The sequence below is a fragment of the Gopherus flavomarginatus genome, chromosome 2 (genome assembly GCF_025201925.1).
Source record: "Gopherus flavomarginatus isolate rGopFla2 chromosome 2, rGopFla2.mat.asm, whole genome shotgun sequence".
Taxonomy (NCBI): Eukaryota; Metazoa; Chordata; order Testudines; family Testudinidae; genus Gopherus; species Gopherus flavomarginatus.
This window is the reverse complement of record NC_066618.1, coordinates 219,016,897-219,036,791: the sequence shown is the minus strand read 5'-3', so window position 1 is coordinate 219,036,791 and position 19,895 is coordinate 219,016,897. Positions and strand designations below refer to the sequence as shown.

General features: G+C 39.6%; 1 protein-coding gene across 5 annotated transcripts in view; it reads left to right on the top strand.

Moving 5' to 3' along the window:
• The window catches only part of KCTD1 (potassium channel tetramerization domain containing 1), a 147,044-nt gene extending 127,568 nt beyond the window's left edge, over positions 1 to 19,476 (top strand). For all 5 annotated transcript variants that reach the window (XM_050941955.1, XM_050941957.1, XM_050941956.1 and 2 more), the window contains exons 3-5: positions 7,030 to 7,174; positions 9,641 to 9,946; positions 13,816 to 19,476. In XM_050941955.1, coding sequence (XP_050797912.1) covers positions 7,030 to 7,174; positions 9,641 to 9,946; positions 13,816 to 13,974 — 610 coding nt within the window. In that variant the 3' untranslated portion in view covers positions 13,975 to 19,476. The remainder of the gene's footprint in view (positions 1 to 7,029; positions 7,175 to 9,640; positions 9,947 to 13,815) is intronic.
• Positions 19,477 to 19,895: the final 419 nt, after the last annotated feature.

The window sequence follows — 19,895 nt, the reverse complement described above, 5'->3', positions numbered from 1 at the left end:
TTTTTCCTCTTCCCCATTCTCTGTGCAAGTTACAAAGGAAAGGGGAAACAGTGATGATGACTATATCACATTTTTTTGTGAAATACACAAAGGAAATAATTTTTTTCCCTTATTGTTTTGTCATAATAATCTTCGCTGCTACCTATAAAATAGTACACACACAATTTTCAGTCAGATTGATTTATTTGTTTTTTAGTTAATAGTGTCAGTGGAAACAAAAATATATTCAGTAATAAACTTGCATGTCATACTTTCTTTTTGCTGTCCTTGTTTTGTTTTCATTCTACTTTAGAGCAAAAGTAACATAATGATCCAAATACCTGTAGACAATCAGTGTTTGCTCCTATTTCAGCCTATGTTTCTATCTAGAATAGGGGAATTTTTGCCACCTGTAATCCAGTGAAGTCTTTAATTATCAATCAGCAGGATTGTATTATGTTATCTATACATACTAGGAAATCTGTGGAATATTCTGTTTTTCATTCGCACTGGCCGTTTTTTCTTCTTCCTTGAATTCTCTACTGAGGCACAAGACACTAGCAGAAAATCAATTTTTTTATAATTTTTCTGCAGGCAGGGTATCAGCGAGGCTTTTGATTTGACAGCCAAACTGGGGGTTGTTTTTTGAAGAAGACAGGTGTTCTTTTTAGTAATGTCACCTTCCATTGCTCAAATGTCTGGATTTTCTTTCAAGAATCAGACTGAAATTCTGTTGTGTTCTTGTTTATGGGGGAAATGTCCTCTAAAGTACATACTAGAGTAAAAGATTGGTCTCTTCTGTGTCCCATCCTTCCTTTCCAAAAATAATAGTGCCTGTTTTAGGCTCTTAAAATAACATTCTCTGATTGAAGTTGAGTTTTAGAGTAGTTATTTTTTTTCAGCCTTAGAAGCAATAGTTTGCTGACTGTGGAATTTGATACTTAAAGCCAGAGACATTAACTATTGCTCTTTGGAGGTCACCTTTTCAACCCATGGGACGTTAATTTTCCTTATATACAGAAAATTCCAGTCTAACTTTTAATTAAATATATTTTAAGCACATTTTCCTCTAAATGTAATACAGCGTTTTTACCCTTTATCCTTGCTATTTGGCTAAATCTGTATATTATCAACTTGCTTTGCAAGCTACCTTCAAACCACTTTCGTATTTTGAAATCCATTCATCTGTTATAAATTTGTCTTAATATTTTTGCTATCTTTGCTGGTCATCATCTGTGTGTTTTAAACCAAGGATGTCAGGGAGCGTGGGGAGGAAAGCATATCTTCCAATCTTTCTTTGGAAGTGAAATTATAATAAACATGACTTCACAATCCTGTTTCATGCCAGCAGACTGATATCATTTAAGCATTATAATTTCAATGTCAGACCAAGCAGAAAGAGAAGCTGCATTATGGGTGAAGGAGAGTTAGTTTATTCAAACACTATTACATTCAAAACCTTAGGTGCAAAATCTTCACAGCATTGTTAAAGGATGACTCTTAGCGTATCTATACTCTTTCGTATTTAATGTTTAGGGTGTGTGTGTGTGTAATTTCATACAAATAATTTAATTACTACTTTACAGTAAAATTTGCAATTTCTGTTATGGGACTTAGGGTGACTGCGGGAGCGCCCCCCCCCCATGCTATAAAAACTCCATGGCTCATAACTACTGTTTTTCTGCTTATAAGAGCCAGAGGGGACCCTGTGAAGCTAAGTTCCCACGCCACATGGGACCCTGCAATGCTAAGTTGCTCAGGCTTCAGGTGGTGGGCCTGGGGTCACCGGGCTTCAGCCCCATGTGGTGAGGCTTTGGTTTTCGGGCTTTGGCCCCAACAAGTATAATACCAACCCTGCTTGGTGGATCCCCTGAAACCTGTTCGCAGCCCCCCAGGAGACCCCGAACTCCTGTTTGTGAACGACTGGCTAGACAACAGGTGTTTCATCCTGCTTTGGAGCCTAGATGCTACTGCATTACAAATAACTTTAGGCAGAAGTTGTCAGAGCAGCTCCCAAGGAGAATGCAGATAACTTCTATATTTAAAGTGTATGTAGGATGAAGAGCCGTCCATTACCATTCACTAACAGAGGAGGCCTGGCTGACAAGACTGTAAAATAAATGTTCCTTCTTTGTCCCCTTCCCCTGTAAGCCATCTTATTAGAAGGGGCCCTCTAAGCCAGTGGTTCTCAAAGCCAGACACCGCTTGTTCAGGGAAAGCCCCTGGCAGGCTGGGCTGGTTTGTTTTACCTGCCGTGTGTGCAGGTTCAGCTGATCGCGGTCTCCTGTTGGCCGTGGTTCACCGCTCCAGGCCAATGGGGGCTGCAGGAAGGGCGCGGGCTGGGGGATGTGCCGTCCGTCCTTCCTGCAGCTCTCATCGCCCTGGAGCGGCGAACCGTGGCCAGTGGGAGCCGCGATCGGCCAAACGTGAGGACATGGCGGGTAAACAAACCGGCCTGGCCTGGCAGGGGCTTTACCTGAACAAGCGGCGGGCCGGCTTTGAGAACCACTGCTCTAAGCCCTGTGACAGGTTGGGGAGAGCAGGCATTGCTTGAACCTACTAGGTATCTGGGAGGTGGCAGTGTCTGCAAAGCAAGACACAGCAAAGATTTTTACTGCTCAGCTTCCAAGGAAGCTAGAATGTAGAGGGAGGAGGAAAGGGACAGAGTTTTCCTTGATCTCAAGCACAGCGCATTCCTCCTAGTCACAACTGCTGCAGTTGCTGCTTAGGGGGCATTGCGTTCGTGGCTCCTGTTCCGCATGTTATCAGATCAATGCTTGCAAGCCCCTCCCTTGATTTGATTTTTGAGGGAGGGAAGTTGAAAAATTGCAAATTTTATCTAAAAATGAAGTAGCTGTTAATGCTTACAGAAATATATCTGACTGGAGTTTGCAGGCCTACGCTATTAATCTTAAAGTCTGGTTTTGTTCTGGAAAGTAATTATAAAAATGGCACTTTGGGGTTCCATGCTTACTATTTCTAAGAGACTTGTAGATCAAACGTGCTAAGTAAATAATATAGCCTTTCTAACTGTCAAACTGAACCTAGGAACTGAAAATCAAGCCAGGTTCTCTGTTTCTAATCCTTGGTCGTCATTGTCAGTATTTAACATTTTTGCAGGCCAGATTCTGTCCTCTGCTACCAGGTGTAATTTCCTAACCAATTAATAATGAAATAAAACCAGACAGTTTGAAGAATTATTTTAATTAAATATTTTAAAAAGCTGTTTCTGACTATCAGTTTGATTGACTGATAAAAATAAGTTATACTTAGCCATGTTTAAACACACTGTGCATTCCAGTGTGAGTACTAAGATCATGTGCACAAAATGCGATGAAAGTGAGTTGTAAAGGCATATTTTCACCAACATATTTCCATGCCAAGAGTCACAAACCTGGTTGTAAATTATGCTCATCAAATCAGTGAACGGAATCTACATTGTGTGACCAGTCACAACTTGAACTTTTGAATAGTGAGCCATTTAGTAAATAAAATGCATGAAAAAGTTTATTGAATAATTGTGACTAGAAAATTGCTGTGTGCAGCCCAGGGTGGATTGATTTAAATCAAATCTTGCTTTACATTTGTACTTCGTAGCTATTTTCAGAAACAAAAGTTGATTCTTATTTGGTTTATAATTATTCAAACATTGATTTGCAACTAAATATAGATCTTACACTAAATTGGTGGTACTTTTTGCTAACCAGGAGGATGCACTCTATATCAAGCAATTATATTCCTTAATATTTTATTCAGATTCTTAACTTTCACAATTTTATTGTGTTAAAAGATGGTAAATGACACATTTCTTAGATAATGACTAAATGTTTTACTCATGATTTATACTAAGCTGTATTTGGTAGAAACTGAAATTGAATCAAAATTCAAAACAGTATTTTAATTTTTTTTATTGAGTAAAACTTTCTTAAATCTGCTGGATACAGAAGGGGGAAAGTGTTGTATCAAAACATATTTTGTGTTTAAAACTGATATATTAAATAAAGGAAGTACTTGTTAGTAAACTGAACTGTTTTGTTTCTGGTCGCCATGTCCTTCCACATTTTAGAACTAGTAGATCTCACCCTCTCATATCTAGTTTTTATTCGTAGATTAGAAAAGGAAAGCACACTTTCCTGCTTTCTCAGCTCCAAATTGCTTTCTCAACTTTAAATGAATTAATGATTAAACTGAAATAGTTGAATAAACTGAAATGAAGAAAATATTCTCTGTATGCCTGCAGAAGAGCTACTGCTACCACAAGCTTGTTGAGCATTTCGGTAAATTCTGGTTTCTGGTGCTTAGCTTCTACTAGTTCAGTGGTTTGACTTTCTTTAAAATTTTGCCAGCAAATGTGTTCTGTTGAATATTTTTTTTATTTAATTTGTGATTTTAATAGATTATAATAAGGTTAGGCATTAATATAGATTGCCGTAATTTCAAATGTAATTTTAATTAATTTAAAAAAGAAAAATGTATTTTCTTTAAATTAAAAAATCCAATTTAAATTAGAAAACTGATTTTAAATTAAAAATATAATTTTTAAAAAATAATTTAATTTTATTCCCATTGTGCAATCTTTCTTCAAGAGAGAGAAGCAAAATGCATTCAGTAAGTTATCTGTTACAAATTATTCACCCAACTTTAATAACAATGATTACCTCAGCCTCTGGCATTTCCTGCAGAATTTTATATGACCATCTGAGGTTAATGGTCCTCTGTGTTTTTTTTTTCAAGTTGTCATCTCCCAAGCTGATCAGAAAGAGTAGGTTAAGTTTGAATCCTAACCTGAATATAGTGTATGTTACTGAGATGTTTGCTACTTATTCTATACTGGTATATGATTCATTTTAAAGTCAGTTTATTGCTTTTTGCATAATTTTGAAATGGAATAGATACAGATTTTAAATGTGGGTTATGATCATGAAATGCTTCTGTTTCTGTCTTATTTATTATCTAGAGCAGAGGTGGGCAAGCAATGGCCCGTGGGCCACATCTGGCCCGTGGGACCATCCTGCCCAGCCCACGAGCTCCTGGCCCGGGAGGCTAGCCACTAGCCCCTCCCCCGCTGTCCTCCCTCCCCCGCAGCCTCAGCTCGCTTGCTCCAGCCTAATGGTTTAGGTGGTGGAGCTGTGAGCTCCAGGGGCAGCGCAGCTACAGAGTCCAGCCTGACCCGGTGCTGTGTGCTGCGTGGTGGTGGCGTGGCCCGGCTCCAGCCAGGCGGCACGGCTGTAGCACCGCCAGCCACCAGTGCTCCAGGCAGCCCAGTAAGGGGGCAGGGAGCATGAGAGGTTGGATAAAGGGCAGGGGAGTTTGGGGTGGTGCTCAGGGTGGGGGTGTGGATAGGGGCTGGGGTGGTTGGGGTGAGGAACAGGGGACTGAATGTGGGCAGGGGTCCTGGGGGGGGCAGTCAGGAAGGAGAGGGGGTTGGATTTGGTGGGGGGGGGCAGTCAGGGAACAGAGAGAAGGAGTGTGTGGATGAGGCAGGGGTCCATGGATGGGGGGTTTCAGGGAACAGGAGGGTTGGATGCGGAAGGAGTCCCAGGGTGTGGAGGGGCAGATAGGAGGTGGGGGCCGAGCCACAACCCCCTCCCCTAACCAGCCCTCCATATAATTTACAAAATCCGATGCAGCCCTCAGGCCAAAAAGTTTGCCCACCCATGATCTAGAGAAACAAGGTGAATGAGGAAATATCTTTTATTGGACCAACTTCTGTTGGGGAAAACATGCACTTTTGAGCTTATGCAGACCTTTTCTTTATTGGACCAACAGGCGTTAGTCCAGTTAAAGATACTACCTCACCCACCTTGTCTCTCTAATATCCAGGAATGAACACATCTAAAACAACACTGCATGCAACAATGGAAGTTATTTGAGTTCTAATAGTTTGGGGAAGGGGGTTGTTCCCTCTATTACTATTTTAGTATGAAAATAGTCTCTGTAGTTTACATTGTGGTATGTTCTAACTGGAAAAAGAGACTTTGGCCAGATTTACAGAGTTTTGTTCCAATTTAACTATACTGATTAGAAACTAATATTGTTTCAATTGGTGTCATCCCCTGGTATGACAGTTAAGAAAATGAAAAGGTAGAATTTGCATAATACAGTATAGCAAATTGCAACAAGGCTCTAAAATTGTGGGATCCCAAATCAAGCAAAGCTCCGACCTCCTCCTTGAAAATTGTCCATGTGATATTTCAGACTTATGCAATATTTGATACAGCCCTGTTCACAAAAGTGCCCTTAGATGAGTTTTAATGATTAAATGTATGGACATGTACACTCACTCTCTTTCTCTTTGAAAAAAAATCAAAAACAGCATGAGAGATTTAGCTCAAACTTTACACTCCCACCGCCCCCCTGCAAAAAAATCTTAAGACACCAAATCTAGATAGGATGGCCAGATGTCCCGATTTTATAGGGACAGTCCTGATTTTTGGGTCTTTTTTTTTTTTTAAATAGGTTCCTATTACCTCCCATCCCCATCCCAATTTTTCACATTTGCTGTCTGGTCACGCTAGAAAATTTCAGACCTAAAGGTTAATGTTGCAGAAGGATTATAACACCCTCTCTCTCCCAAATCTCATGTGCTTAAAGGTGGACAAAAGTGCCCATAACTTTAGAAAAAGCTAATGGACACCTGCTACAATCACATTAAATTTCTACTATGAAATCTCCTCACCTACTATTTTAATAATGTATTTAATTGTACATGGTTTAACAGAAGTGTCTTGAAGTTTCCATTTCTGTTATGTAGTTCTTCCTGGTAAGCAGTAGCATTCCTTAAAGGCCAGAATCTGCAGCCTTTACATTGAGTAGTAGTTATGTGCAAAACTAATCCTCCTGAGGTGAAAGAGCTACTTTGAAGCCATTGAACTGTTCGTGTAAATGAGTTGTCTGCAGTGTGAAGAGGTGCAAAATCAGGCTGTTGGGTGCCTTTCTCTTCTGGACCAGGGCTACTTATTCAGTAAACAAGATGAGTAGCTGTTGGTGGTTAATGGCTAAAGTGTGGTTTGTAATTTGACCTTGGTGTTCACCTTTTTTCCTTTCCAGAATTGGAAGGCTTTTTGATGGCACAGAGCCCATTGTTTTGGACAGTCTCAAGCAGCACTATTTCATTGACAGAGATGGGCAAATGTTCAGATATATCTTGAATTTTCTACGTACATCAAAACTCCTAATTCCTGATGATTTCAAGGTGAGATTTTAAGTGACTTACGTGTGTTTGAAATTATTCTGCAAATGTCTCGCCTCCTCAGAGGAGATAATTTGGGAGTGTAATTTAAATAGTCTACGAGGCAGGAGTGGGTTTTGGAGCATTTGACAATGCTTTTAGTCACTTGGCAGAAGTAAGCTTTGTCTCACTAAAGTGACATCTGTTGGCCTTTTCTTGAATGATATTAATGCTAAACTTTGCCTTCCTGACCGTAGCATAGTATGCATGCTTATGCATTAAACTATATGACCTCTACAGAGGGTTCCCTATCAATTCTCCTTCTTCTCCTTCAATTAAAAGGACTCTGTCCTGTGATCACAGGCTGACACTGGAAGAGTGATGTGTGAGTCCTGACAGCCAAGAGTAAATAACGTTAAAATGTGTATAATGGGTGAACTGCAGAGTTTCATTTTCCCTTAACCCCTGACAGACACACATGTGACTCGTTCTTAGGGCTCGTCCAAACTAGGGGGGGGAAATCGATCTTAGATACGCAACTTCAGCTACGTGAATAACGTAGCTGAAGTCGAATATCTAAGATCGGAGTACTCACCCGTCCAGACGGCCCGGGATCGATGTCCGCGGCTCTCCGTGTCGATTCCGGAACTCCGTTGGGGTTAATGGAGTTCCGGAATCGATATAAGCGCGCTCGGGGATTGATATATCGCGTCTAGATTAGACGCGATATATCGATCCCCGAGCAATCGATTTTAACCCGCCGATACGGCGGGTAGTCTGGACGTACCCTTAGTGTCTTACCTGAGAAATCAAGGGTGAGTTCTTCAACCTCATTATCTAAACCAGATATTTATCAGTCTAGACTAAGCTTTTTGAGAGAGAGAGAGCGCTTTTAATAAAAATTTTGAAAATCTTAGAACTTCCTGTGTGGGAGGAGGGTTGTCAGTGAAATGCAAGCTGGAGGCCATAGATCGGCTCAGAAGGGATCTTTATCATCCTTTCTCCCTGTGAATGTACATCTGAGTATGCAGTGTGTCTTGCCGTTAGCTTACATAAGGAGGCATGACATTAGGATGGGATAGGAAAGGTGACATGGAAAGCAGTTTAGAATGTTCTGTAACCTTTTGTTCATCTTTAAAGCATGTAATATATTGAGCTCTTTTGAAAATGTGGCCCTAATTGTCTATGTAGCAGGAAAATTAATTTGCCTGACTGGTGAAATGAACATTAGTTTCAGTTTAAGAGCTGTATTGCAGCAACCTTTTGAATAATCTCTGGTATCAACACGCACATCCATTTTTTTTCATGACTAATATAGACCCACCTAAGTAACATAGATGTCTAAAGGTGCCTTCTTCATAACAGTAGTAGTTTACTCTTGCAGAGTAGTTTAATACATAATTATATTATAACTCTGCTGAAAATTTAAAAAAAAAAAAAAAAAAGCTCTTGACAGCACATTCACTGTGGTATTCAGAAGGTCCCTTCCAGTCACATTTTGAGTCTTCTGCAAAGATGCATGTTTAAAAGGAATACCTCTCCCTCTTCAAGACAGATGTTCAGGTTAGTTGATGACTCTCTTTTAATTATAAACGCAGCTGGACAATTATCCATTTATCACGTTCCTATTAAGCAGTAAGTCTATTGCTCAATTTCAGTGCAATATTGACCTTGTTACTATTGCTCCTTTGTTGTCATTACAGTCCTCTATCTTCCCTGATTCTCACATTGGTTTTCTTCATACAGACACTCTTTTTTTCCCCAAATACATGCGTTAAACAAAAAACAAAAAAAACCAAAAAAAAAAACCCAACAACAAAATAGAAATATAAAATTTGGAAGCAAGTAAACTTAAGAGCATCAGTTCTAAATAATTTCTATACTTGATATGGTTCAGAATGCATTTTCTATTGTGTTTGAGGCAGCATAGCAGAAACAATACTGTAGACAAAAGGGGATATATTCAAAATACTTAATTTTTAAAATGCAGTAATATGTGCAAATCATTATGTAAATATCAGAATCATTTTACTTTTAAAAACATTGCCGTCATCCTCATTTACATGCTTATACCTGTTACTGTCCCTGCTAGTATTGCTGTAAGACATGATGGATCCTAATGATGGATTTTCTGAATCCTGATTTAGTTCTGTTCCATCTGTTCAATGAGGTCATTTTATGACATCACTATGGGGATACAAATTTAGAGAAAGGTGGACTGTGACAATCTGATGTGGTCCATAATACACACTTCAGAAAAAAATGAAGGTAAAAAGCTTTTTTCTAGGTATTATTTCAATCAGTAGATTTTAAGAGACTGTTTTTGCTTGTTCCTTAACTATGTATGTAGTAATTATGAAACATGCAGAAGGGGTTTCAACTCTCGACCTATCCTAGCCTCTTTGCCAGAATAACCATACACATAAGCAGTTACTGTATATTCACAATACATCTTATTTAGTTGTGAACAGTAAAATATATATCTTTCAGGACTACAGTTTGCTATATGAAGAGGCAAAGTATTTTCAGCTCCAGCCCATGCTAGGTGAAATGGAAAGGTGGAAACAGGATCGGGAGACTAGCCGTTTTTCAAGGTCCTGTGAGTGCTTGGTGGTGCGTGTTGCCCCAGATCTTGGAGAGAGGATTACACTGAGTGGCGATAAATCTTTGATAGAAGAAGTTTTTCCAGAAATTGGCGACGTGATGTGTAATTCCGTCAATGCTGGCTGGAATCACGACTCCACCCATGTCATCAGGTTTCCATTGAATGGATACTGTCACCTCAACTCAGTTCAGGTACGAAGTCATGAGTACATCATTTTAAAAGTAGACCAATGATTGATTTTGTGCCAATGGACTGACTCTCTTTACCTTAACTCTAGAAGGTTTCAGTGGGCAAAAGCAATTGGAGACTTTGACTAGAGGCTAGTAAGATTAAGTTTAGATCCACAAGTTAGGGCTGACTTCCTCTAATTATTTCACATGTATCTTTTCCAAACATCCTTGCAAAAGAACAAACATTGCTGAAACAAATTACTTTGAAAACTATGCAACTTCTCCAGTTTTAGTCAAGTCTTTTGTGTTTGATCAGGAACACCCTGGTGCGTATGTTGTGTTGCCATATATGCTTTGTGTTGGATGGTGAGATCTATTCTTTCTTCCTGCTCTGTGAAGAAACATAAATGAGGACATGTGTCTGCTTCTGAGAAAATGGGCATATTTATTTCAGGGTCCATGGAAACATGCTGATTTCTTCCTGTTCTTCTTTGCATATTTCTTCCATTTTATTATGAAATAATGAGAAGCAATAGTACATAAAGTGAGTAGCCTTACTGTAAAATATATCTGTCATGAAATGGCTGAGGAACCCTGGGAGATGAATTTTAGCAGATCTATAGGAAATTTGTATTAAACCAGTCAGTTGCAGTGTTATCTCCCTCATCCCCTGGATTGGTGACAGTAAGGAATTTTCTTCTTTTAACAACTGCACCATATTCAACAAGTGTTTGGAGGTAAAGTACCTTTCAGTTCTGGAATTTTTATCAATACCTTTGTTGTTATTTTATTTAGATGCACCCGTGCAATGCTTTAGACACAGATACTTTGTATCTGCAAAAAATTCTAAATTAGGCCTACAAATTTTCCTCTCTCATTTACCCATCACTATGCTACCTATGTAACACTCAGTGATCATGTCAGATGAGGTCAGTCCAGCTAAAGACAGATTAGGAATAATTTTTCTGAAGTAATTTTTCTTCTTCTTCTTCAAGTATATGTCCCTATAGATGCTCCGCTGTAAGATGTGCGCACACCCCTGCACTCTCAACCAGAGATTTGAATCAGCAGTGTTCTATGTGTCCGTGCCTGTACACTACACAATCTTGTGCTTCAGAACAATGGTATGTAGGGAGGAGCAGAACCACCACCATTCCACTTCCATCCCAAATGCTGACCACTTGAGACGGAACAACTGAAGTGTCCACTGCTTCCTGGAAGCTATCTCTGTTGTTTTATTTACTCAGTATTTGTTTTGGTTTTGCTTCAATATTTGCTTTCCTTTTTAAATTTTGCACAAATTTATGTGTGTTTGTGACCACCTCCACCTCCGGTTCCTTGGCATTGTTTCCTTAGCCTTTCTCATTGGCTTTACTTCTGGGGTATGCCAGTGGCTCCAGTATTCAAATCCTGCCAGACCTGTAATAGAATTTTCATCAGACTCACAAGCATTCTAGGAGTCTTTGGTGTCTCAAAGACTCTCCCATCCCATCCAAGTGCAAAGATGCACAGGGATTAAAAGCATGTTTCACAAAGAAAGGGAGGCAAGATTGAAGTTCTCCTCATGGCAGACTCCTTAAGGTCTGTGAGGTCCGAGTCCTTCCTCCCCTCCCCCCAGTACTTCAGAAGTGACTGAGGTTGTTTCAGAAATGAAGTATTCTAAGAAAATATAGCATTTCTTCTGAGAGAACCTCCAGAAAAAAAGGATAGTTCACCTCCTTAGAATGGATCCCAGGGAGACCTCATGTCCCATAATGAGTACCTCCAAGGCTTGAACAGACATTGGCACTGAGGCCTTGGTACCACCTAAGCAGAGATCCTGTTCAGATTAGCCTGCCAGCAGACAGTTCTGATAAGCACCTTCCCCAGCACCATCTTGACATCGGGACTCCTCTAAATCCAAAGACTCAGGATAATCTGAGGCACTGGTACTAAAGCCCTCCAAGAAGTCCATATAGAGCCCTTTCAAGCCTCTGCTCCCTCTCCAATACCAATGGCGTGCACTTGGAGCATAGAGAACATTCCGGTGGCCACTTCATCACCGACATCAACAGCCCTCACTTCTCGTCCCCAGCTAGAGCTTCGTTGTCTCTCCCAGTCCCGACTGCCCATTGCCAGAGGCCTCTGGCACCCTAGCAGTTCTTCTTGCAGAAGGATCTGCTTATCTCAGAGGAACTGGATTCCCTACCTCTTAAGGGGCACTGAGAGAAGTTACCTGCTGATATCGATATGTCCACCAGTTATTTCCTCCTTTCATCTCACGCTACGAGTCAGGCTCCCACAACTCACCCATCTTTCAGTGCCTTGATAGCCCCCAGCACTGTTTCCAGCAGCAACACCAGGAGCTCCTGTTCTGGACATAGGATGCTGCCTCAGACTCTGAAATGTCTGGGCAGGGCTCTTCCTTAACTTACCATCCTACACTGCTTGAAGTGTACCCTAGCAAGAAATCACTAGAGCCCAGAAGGCACTCTGGGCTTTTTGAACATGAATATCCCTGGGGACTCTCCCCTTACCCACCTTATTGGAATCCCTGGACCTTTTAAGGGCACCAATTCTATAGGGTTCCTACCCAGAAAAAGCCGTGTTTGGGCTTCCCACAGGTGCTGCAACAACCATTGGCATGGCAGCTACAGTCCCTGGTACCACATTTCTCCTCAATATTGGAGGACATTCAGGAGCTACCTGCAGAAGAGGAGACACTTCCTCACACAAATGCTCCTCCCCGATGGTGCGGTGATGCTGCCACCACCAACACCCTCCTATGCAGACAATTTTACGGTATTCCGGGACCTAATGAAGCCACCTGCAGAATCTCTTCAAATTGCCTCAGAGGAGGTACAATATCTTAGCCCTCTCTGGACATTCTATGCGTCCCCCTCCCCGACCCTCAAGTAAGAGAGTTCTGCCTGTTAATAAGGCGCTCTTGTTTCTAGCCTGTAAATTATGGCAGATCCCTGCCACTCTTGCACATGCCTTCAAATGGACAGACAAAAATATTATGTATGAGTGAAAGGGCTGGAGTATTTCTTCCCTCACCCCACCCCCTCAGGTCCCTTATGGTGGATGCAGTCAACAAGAAAAACCGCCAAAGTCACTCAAGATTAACAGCCTCTGACAAAGAGGCTCAATGCCTAGACTTCCTCAGCAGGAAGTCACTTGTCCGCTGCTCTTCAGTTTTGAGTAACAAATTGTCGCACCCTGATGCCAAAATATGACTTCAACAACTATTCAAAATTTACTCATTTTATTGATCACTTGTCACAAGACAAGAGGGAGCAGTAACAAGCCCTCATTTCCAAAGCCCACTAATCACCTACATTCTTTTGCAGCACTTGAGAATGGTGACTCTGGCTATCATAATCCCATCCTTGAATCTGGGGGATGGTTTACTTCCCTGGACATTCAAGACATGTATTTTTCACATTGCTATGCACCCTTCCCAAAAACATTTTCTACATTACATCGTCAGCTTAGAACACTATCAATACCATGTCCTTCCCTTCTAATTCTCCATGGCCAAGCACAAGGACGCATAGGTGCTCAGATGCAGACCCGCAGACACTGTTGATTCAAATCTCTGTTTGTGGGTGGAGCACCCATAGGGACAAAACAAATTGAAGAGCTCAAGTTACTGGAAGGTAAGTAGCCTCTTTTTTAAAAAAGGTATTAGAAAGTTGTGGGGGGGATGCAATGGTATTTAAAGTAAGTCTAATTAAGACATTCTAGCAAAGCCTGTTAGCAGCACTGTGCATTATTTGTTCTTCACCTGGATCATAGTTTACAAGAGGTCACAGTTTGGCTACTGCAAGTTGATCATCCTTCACCAGTAGTAGCAGTCTTGTGTTTTTTTGTTGTTTATTTTTACCTTTTATTTACTCTCTTTGCAGGTACTTGAGAGGTTGCAGCAAAGAGGATTTGAGATTGTTGGCTCATGTGGAGGAGGGGTGGACTCTTCCCAATTCAGTGAATACGTACTGAGGCGAGAACTCAGAAGGACATCTCGTGCACCCTCCGTCATTCGAATAAAGCAAGAGCCTCTGGACTAAATGGACATGTTTCTTTATGCAAAAAAGGGACGTTACATGTGCAGTTTGGACACCAAACAAGTCCTGGAACTAAAATTGAATAAAGACGCCTTTGTATGAAATATAGAGACCACACCTGAATTCATGTGGGAGCATTTGGAATAGTAATAATAATAACCTCAAGGTGTAATTATATGTCAAAAGATAGGACATGCAAACAAAGGAAGGGGGGAAAATGGGTAGGTAAGGCTGGTGCTGTGATAGCCGTTAAGTGTCCTAGACCTTCTTTAGGCCCACTTAACGGTAAACAAGCCATTACCATCGGGGGGAGACAAAGTACTCCTATACATTTTCCATTACCAGAGATCCATCCACTTTCCCATGTGTACATCTTGATTCAAGTTTCTTTGCGTTTGAGGGTTTATGTTGGTGTCTTTTTAGAGGTAACCAGGCAGGAGGACTTCAGGAAACATCCATCCATTGCAGTGAAAGCTAGTTGACTGAGATTTTAAACATAGTCTGTACAGATGTCACACACTTTTGTCTGCCTTCACAGATGTGAAAAGTTATTTTTTTTTATGTTTTAAATGAGTTGAGTTTTTTGGGTTTTTTGCAATGGGACCAGAATTAACACTTTACAGTAGAGTTGCTCTAGTTTGGATCTGCTGCTTTCCTACAATTTTTTAAATTTTATAATATATTGGATACAATAAACACTGTTTAAAATAATGAAGATGTGGATTAAACCAACAAAAGCAAAAGAAATTGAACTAAAATAATCAGTCAGTAGCTCACTCTGTTATGCTTCCCCTAGTCCTATTAGGTTGCAGAATAGTAAGTTATCTTGCATACAGTAAGCAAGCTGCAATCCCCAGGCATGGTAGAGTGAGTTACAGGAAATAGATGCTCTCATTGGCCTATATTGGAAAACCTGTCTGGTGCACCCTACATTGCTGGTTTACATTCAACACTAGTTTTTTAAGCTTTGAGTTTGAAAAGAGGCTCTTGTGACGGGACCATTTTCAGTACTGGTCAAACTTAATAATAATAATAATAAGTTTGGCCCAGAGAACTCAGTCATGAAAATAATGCCAGGTAAATGTTTTGAAACCTATAACTAATAATAGTCACATCATTCCTTTTTAAACATGGAGTTGGCAGCTGTAACTCTGAATTACCTTGATGACTCATTCAGAATGTTTGTTTTTAATGTTGTTAATTTCCCTTGTTTAGGGCTAATAAGCTTCTGCCTAGAAGTGAGACCCTTTGGCTACACCATCAACCTTATTATTCTTATTACTAGGCAGTAACTTTGTACACAGTTATCTTGCAAGTTATTCTTATTGTGCAACATTTCATTGAAATCAATTGTGCACGTGCCCAGTTGATGTCAATTAGACTTTGCAAAGTAAACATAACGCGTAAATGACACTACTGCACAAACTGTTCATGGGTTGATGATTTTATCACATAAGATGCACCAGCAACCACATTATCTTTCATCCAAAGTATGTCTTTATGCAATATTACGCTATATGACTGTATATTACTATGGAAAATCCTATTGAATCAATGGTGCAGGCATTCCATTCATTTCAGTGAGATCTTGCTATTTATTTAAAAAACATTGTGAAAAGTAAATACTCCATGTAACAAGATTTTTAATATAGTTCTGATAACTGAAAAAAGTAAACCATTTTTTCTGTTTTTTATTAACGTTTAGGAGAGGGAGGGATATTTAATATCTTCTTGGCAGTGCATCCCATTGTGATTTGAAATGAGCAGGTCATGGAACTGGAGAGGTGGAGCAGTGGGGGAGAGGAACTCCGGAAATCTAAGTTGGGTAGACAGTTATAAGGTTTTAGTTTCCTGCTGATCTGTAGGTATACACTTATGAAAAGCTTGAAATAGCTGTATCATTTTTAAATGCTTGTTTTCGATTAATAATAAGTACTCCTCTTACAAAATAAATAAATTGCGTGTACTTCTCCCTCCCACCCTCCAAAAAATTAGTTGTTAGTTTGCACAGAGGTGGGAAAGGAAACATCCCAGGGATTGATATTTGTATTTGTGCAAAGTAGTCTGAAATGGTTGAGAGTGAATGTGCAAAACTTGAATATACGTTATGGAAACTCTGCCAGGCTGTGTGAGTGTAGTGTTGCTGCTGAGGCCTCTGGCTTATTACAATGCACCTGCCTATCCTCTGGTCTGTGTAAGCACAGAGATCATTGGGGTGGATGGGAAACAGGCATCAAAAGAATTCACTTTATCTTTCCTCTTAAATTCTACTACAAAACATTTTTGTTACTGTGTTTTCAAGTTTCTGGGTTTCATTCAGTTGGAAGTTTTGTGGCTCTTTGTACAACATACCTGTTCAGCTCCCTGAAGCCGGAGCTAACTTCCTGCTCTTTCCAAATCCCTGAATGGCCAGATATGCTTTCACTGAATGCTCATTCATTAAGAATTGAGTCATAAATCATTCTGAGACCCTGAATGTAAATGTCACTGCAATTATGTTGTAGTTATGGAGTAAGAGGTCACAGACAAAATAATGAGATGCAGGAATAAACAAAACATAGATTTTAGAGAGGAAACAGATTAGTTTTGTGCACACGAAGGTCACACTTGTAACAATGTCTTTAAAATGTTGCTTAGAAAATCTGATCAGTAGACACACGAGCGACATATCCAGTAAGAGAAACAGAAAGGACGAGTATAAGGACAGCTCGTTTCTGGAGGCTAATAATTTTTACGTGTACAATAAGTTTATTTATCTATTTTTTTAGTATGACTGTATTTTATGCCATCAATGTGTGTTTTATTTAGCTATACCGAGTGGAAAAATTGCAGTGAATGCCAGCTTCCAACTCTACATGTCTGGCAGGTTGATTAAGCAACTATCAAAGGGACTGCTGTGCATGTACTCTGAAAATGCCATGTGACACACTCTTCCTTAAAATAAAACTTAGGGGGAGGAAAAACTCTGACTTCCAAAGAACTGTGACGGCATTGTTGCTTTTTGAAAAGTTAACACTGGATTTTTACAAGTAGCTCTCAAAGGTTTCACTTCTGAAGCCTAGTACAGTTCTTTCCCAAATTCAACCTTAATATACACTGTGTAATGCAAGTCTTTATATATAGTGACTCTTGAAAGTCCCAGATCTGATGAGCCCCTAAACTGAACTAATCAATCCTCTCTCCCTTTGGTCAGGTGGGAAAACAATTAAGTCCCTATTTTAGTCACATTTGTAGAATTGCTACATATCAAAAAGTACTTGGTAATTCTGTTCCCCACTCCTCTTATAACAGGAGTTTTGCCCGGTTCCACTCTGCAGTTTCTTTTCCCAATTCATTGCCATGAATCTAGGAGAAAGCTGAATTGTCTCTTTTAAACTGCACTAGTCAGTAGGCTCGTATTTTCAATTGTTGGCTAGCAGGGGCATGAATAATTGGGAAGCAATTTGTGGGGGAGGAAGGGAGGGCTGTATCACACTGACATTTGACTAAGTTGGTCATGCTGCACAGTGAAGTTAATCCATAGGCTGAAAAGTCCTATGACTGAAGATGTAATAAAAGGCAGAAGGGACGTCAGTGGAGCCTGACTGGCTACAGAGGACCATCTGAAGATATAGAAGTTGAGCAAGCCTTTCAATTATTCTTGCTCCTATTATTATGCTAAACATGAGCTGATTTTTAATTTACAAAGAAATAACTTGTTCGTGGACCCTGCATATTTTCCATAGACCTTTTCAAATTGATTTATGCTTTAATTACAAGATTTTGCATTCCCATGAGTGACTTATCACTTTAAAGTCCACATTTTTTAAAAAAGAGAACTTGCAATTCTATTGACCAATGTTTATTTTTTAGAGAAATAAAATTATTTACTCGAATCTGTCACTTCTTTACTGAGGAATTCTATATTATGAATCATTTCTAGTGGACAACTGATATTTGAATGCAGGCATTCTTGTTGCCTGGGTTTATTTACAGTGGAAATGAAACCAAGAAACCCTCAGGGCCTTTAGACCAGTTGATTTTTCTCAGACTTCACTTTGAATGGTTTATTATTTCTTGAGGGGCTGCAGGGATCACCAGCACCAAAATCAATACTTTGCATTAAGTCTCTGTGTTGTCTTTGGCTATTACCTCACTGAGCTGGTTATTCAAGCCCCCAGAAATAAACTTGAGTATGTTGGGTCAGATGTTTTGTATTTGAGATAGAAGCTGTTGAAATCAAATCACCACCCTTCTTCCAACACAGATGCAAGATATATAGTTGAATTGATAGTACAAAAGTTTCCTCCCAACATTTTATAGCTGTAACTTGAGCTAGAGCAATGTTTTCATATTAGCCAATGACTAACTTTAGTGTTTTATGTTAATATTAGCACTTGAAATTGTCCCTCTTTTGGATAAGACACTTGTTTGCAAAAGTAGAAATGTCCCATGGGAGATTCTGGATACCTTTTTGTTTTCTGTAAATATATATATTTCTATAACTTTCTTGGCCTGCAGTTTACTACGTTATTGTTGTTGTGCCATATGTCCATGAAATAAGAGAAATTATCAAAAGAAAATCTGAAGTTAGCTATTAAGAACCAGATTCTGCTCCCCATTCCTCACATTTGAATAGCAGTTTACACCTTAATTAATCTCTTTTGGATTTGATTAGACTATTTCATGGGGTAAGGTGCTATGTAATGGGAGTAGGAGGTCAAAATCTGGGCCAAAATGATCAATTGACCACAATCCTGTATTTAAATTTTTTTAAAAAAAGTTTACATTTTAATATCAGATCAAGAGTGAGAGAAACGCACCTTCTCTCACAGCAAAGTTTAAACATTGCATTCCTGACAATGCCTCCTATTTCCCCATTAGTATGAAAAATTTGCCCTGAAGTGACCAGCTCCTGTGTCTGTACGTGCAAGTCATGCTGAGCACGTGCAGAGCTACACTGGTCAGCTCTATTGCATTTAAGAGTACAGCTTTGATTAGCTTTCTTGGATGGATGGTGGAGGAGGAAAGAAAGATCCATGTGATTTGTCTCTGTACTCTGAGTTGGGACTGATAAATGAGTTCATCTATAAGACCAAATAGTCTTTCTGTTTCTGTTCTACTAGGTAGCTTGTCAGTATTTTTTTTTCTGAGGAAAATATGTAATATTGGATGCCTGACCTTGCCTAGTCACCACTATTAAGCAGCCTTTAATTTATAGGTATGCAACATGTTAAGTACGCACCTCAATCTGGGTGTCAACCTTTTTTTAATCTATACATAAAGTCTACATTGACACTCTAGCTTAATGTACTGTTAGTTGTATTTGTTCTGATTTTCCATTCTATTACATTCAAATTTATGGATTAGTGAGGATCAAATAAATTGATGTTTGATGCTTCAATTGATTAATCCAGAAGAAATTACACTTGATATACAAATCAGCACATGGGATGCTAGTTCGATCTGTAGCAGCTGTTTCACTAATCCTTACAATTTCCTAATAAATAACATATTTCAGATTTGTATTTGGTGTCTTGCATTGAATACAGTTATTGCCAGATAAATGGTTGTGAATCTATTTGCCTTTTCCTCTGTATTGCATTTGTTCTGCTTGGGTGTATTTGGGTAGCTCCATAGTAGTACTTAACCTACTCAGAAGATTGTACAAATCTTTAATTAAACGTCTCCGCGCCTGTGAGGGAGGTAAGTGGTAGCATGCTCGTCTTACAGATGGGAAAGCTGAATTATTAGAGAGCAATGATTTGTGCGAAGCTGCAAGCAAAGCAGTTAGCAGTGCTAGAATTCACACTCGGGTGTTCCTGGCACTGACCCACCATGCCATCACTGTCCTTTCAGTTTCCTTCTCAGTTACATTTGCAATACAAAACCACTTTGGGAACGTAGATATACTATGATGTATTCTTTTATGATTAGCTCAAATG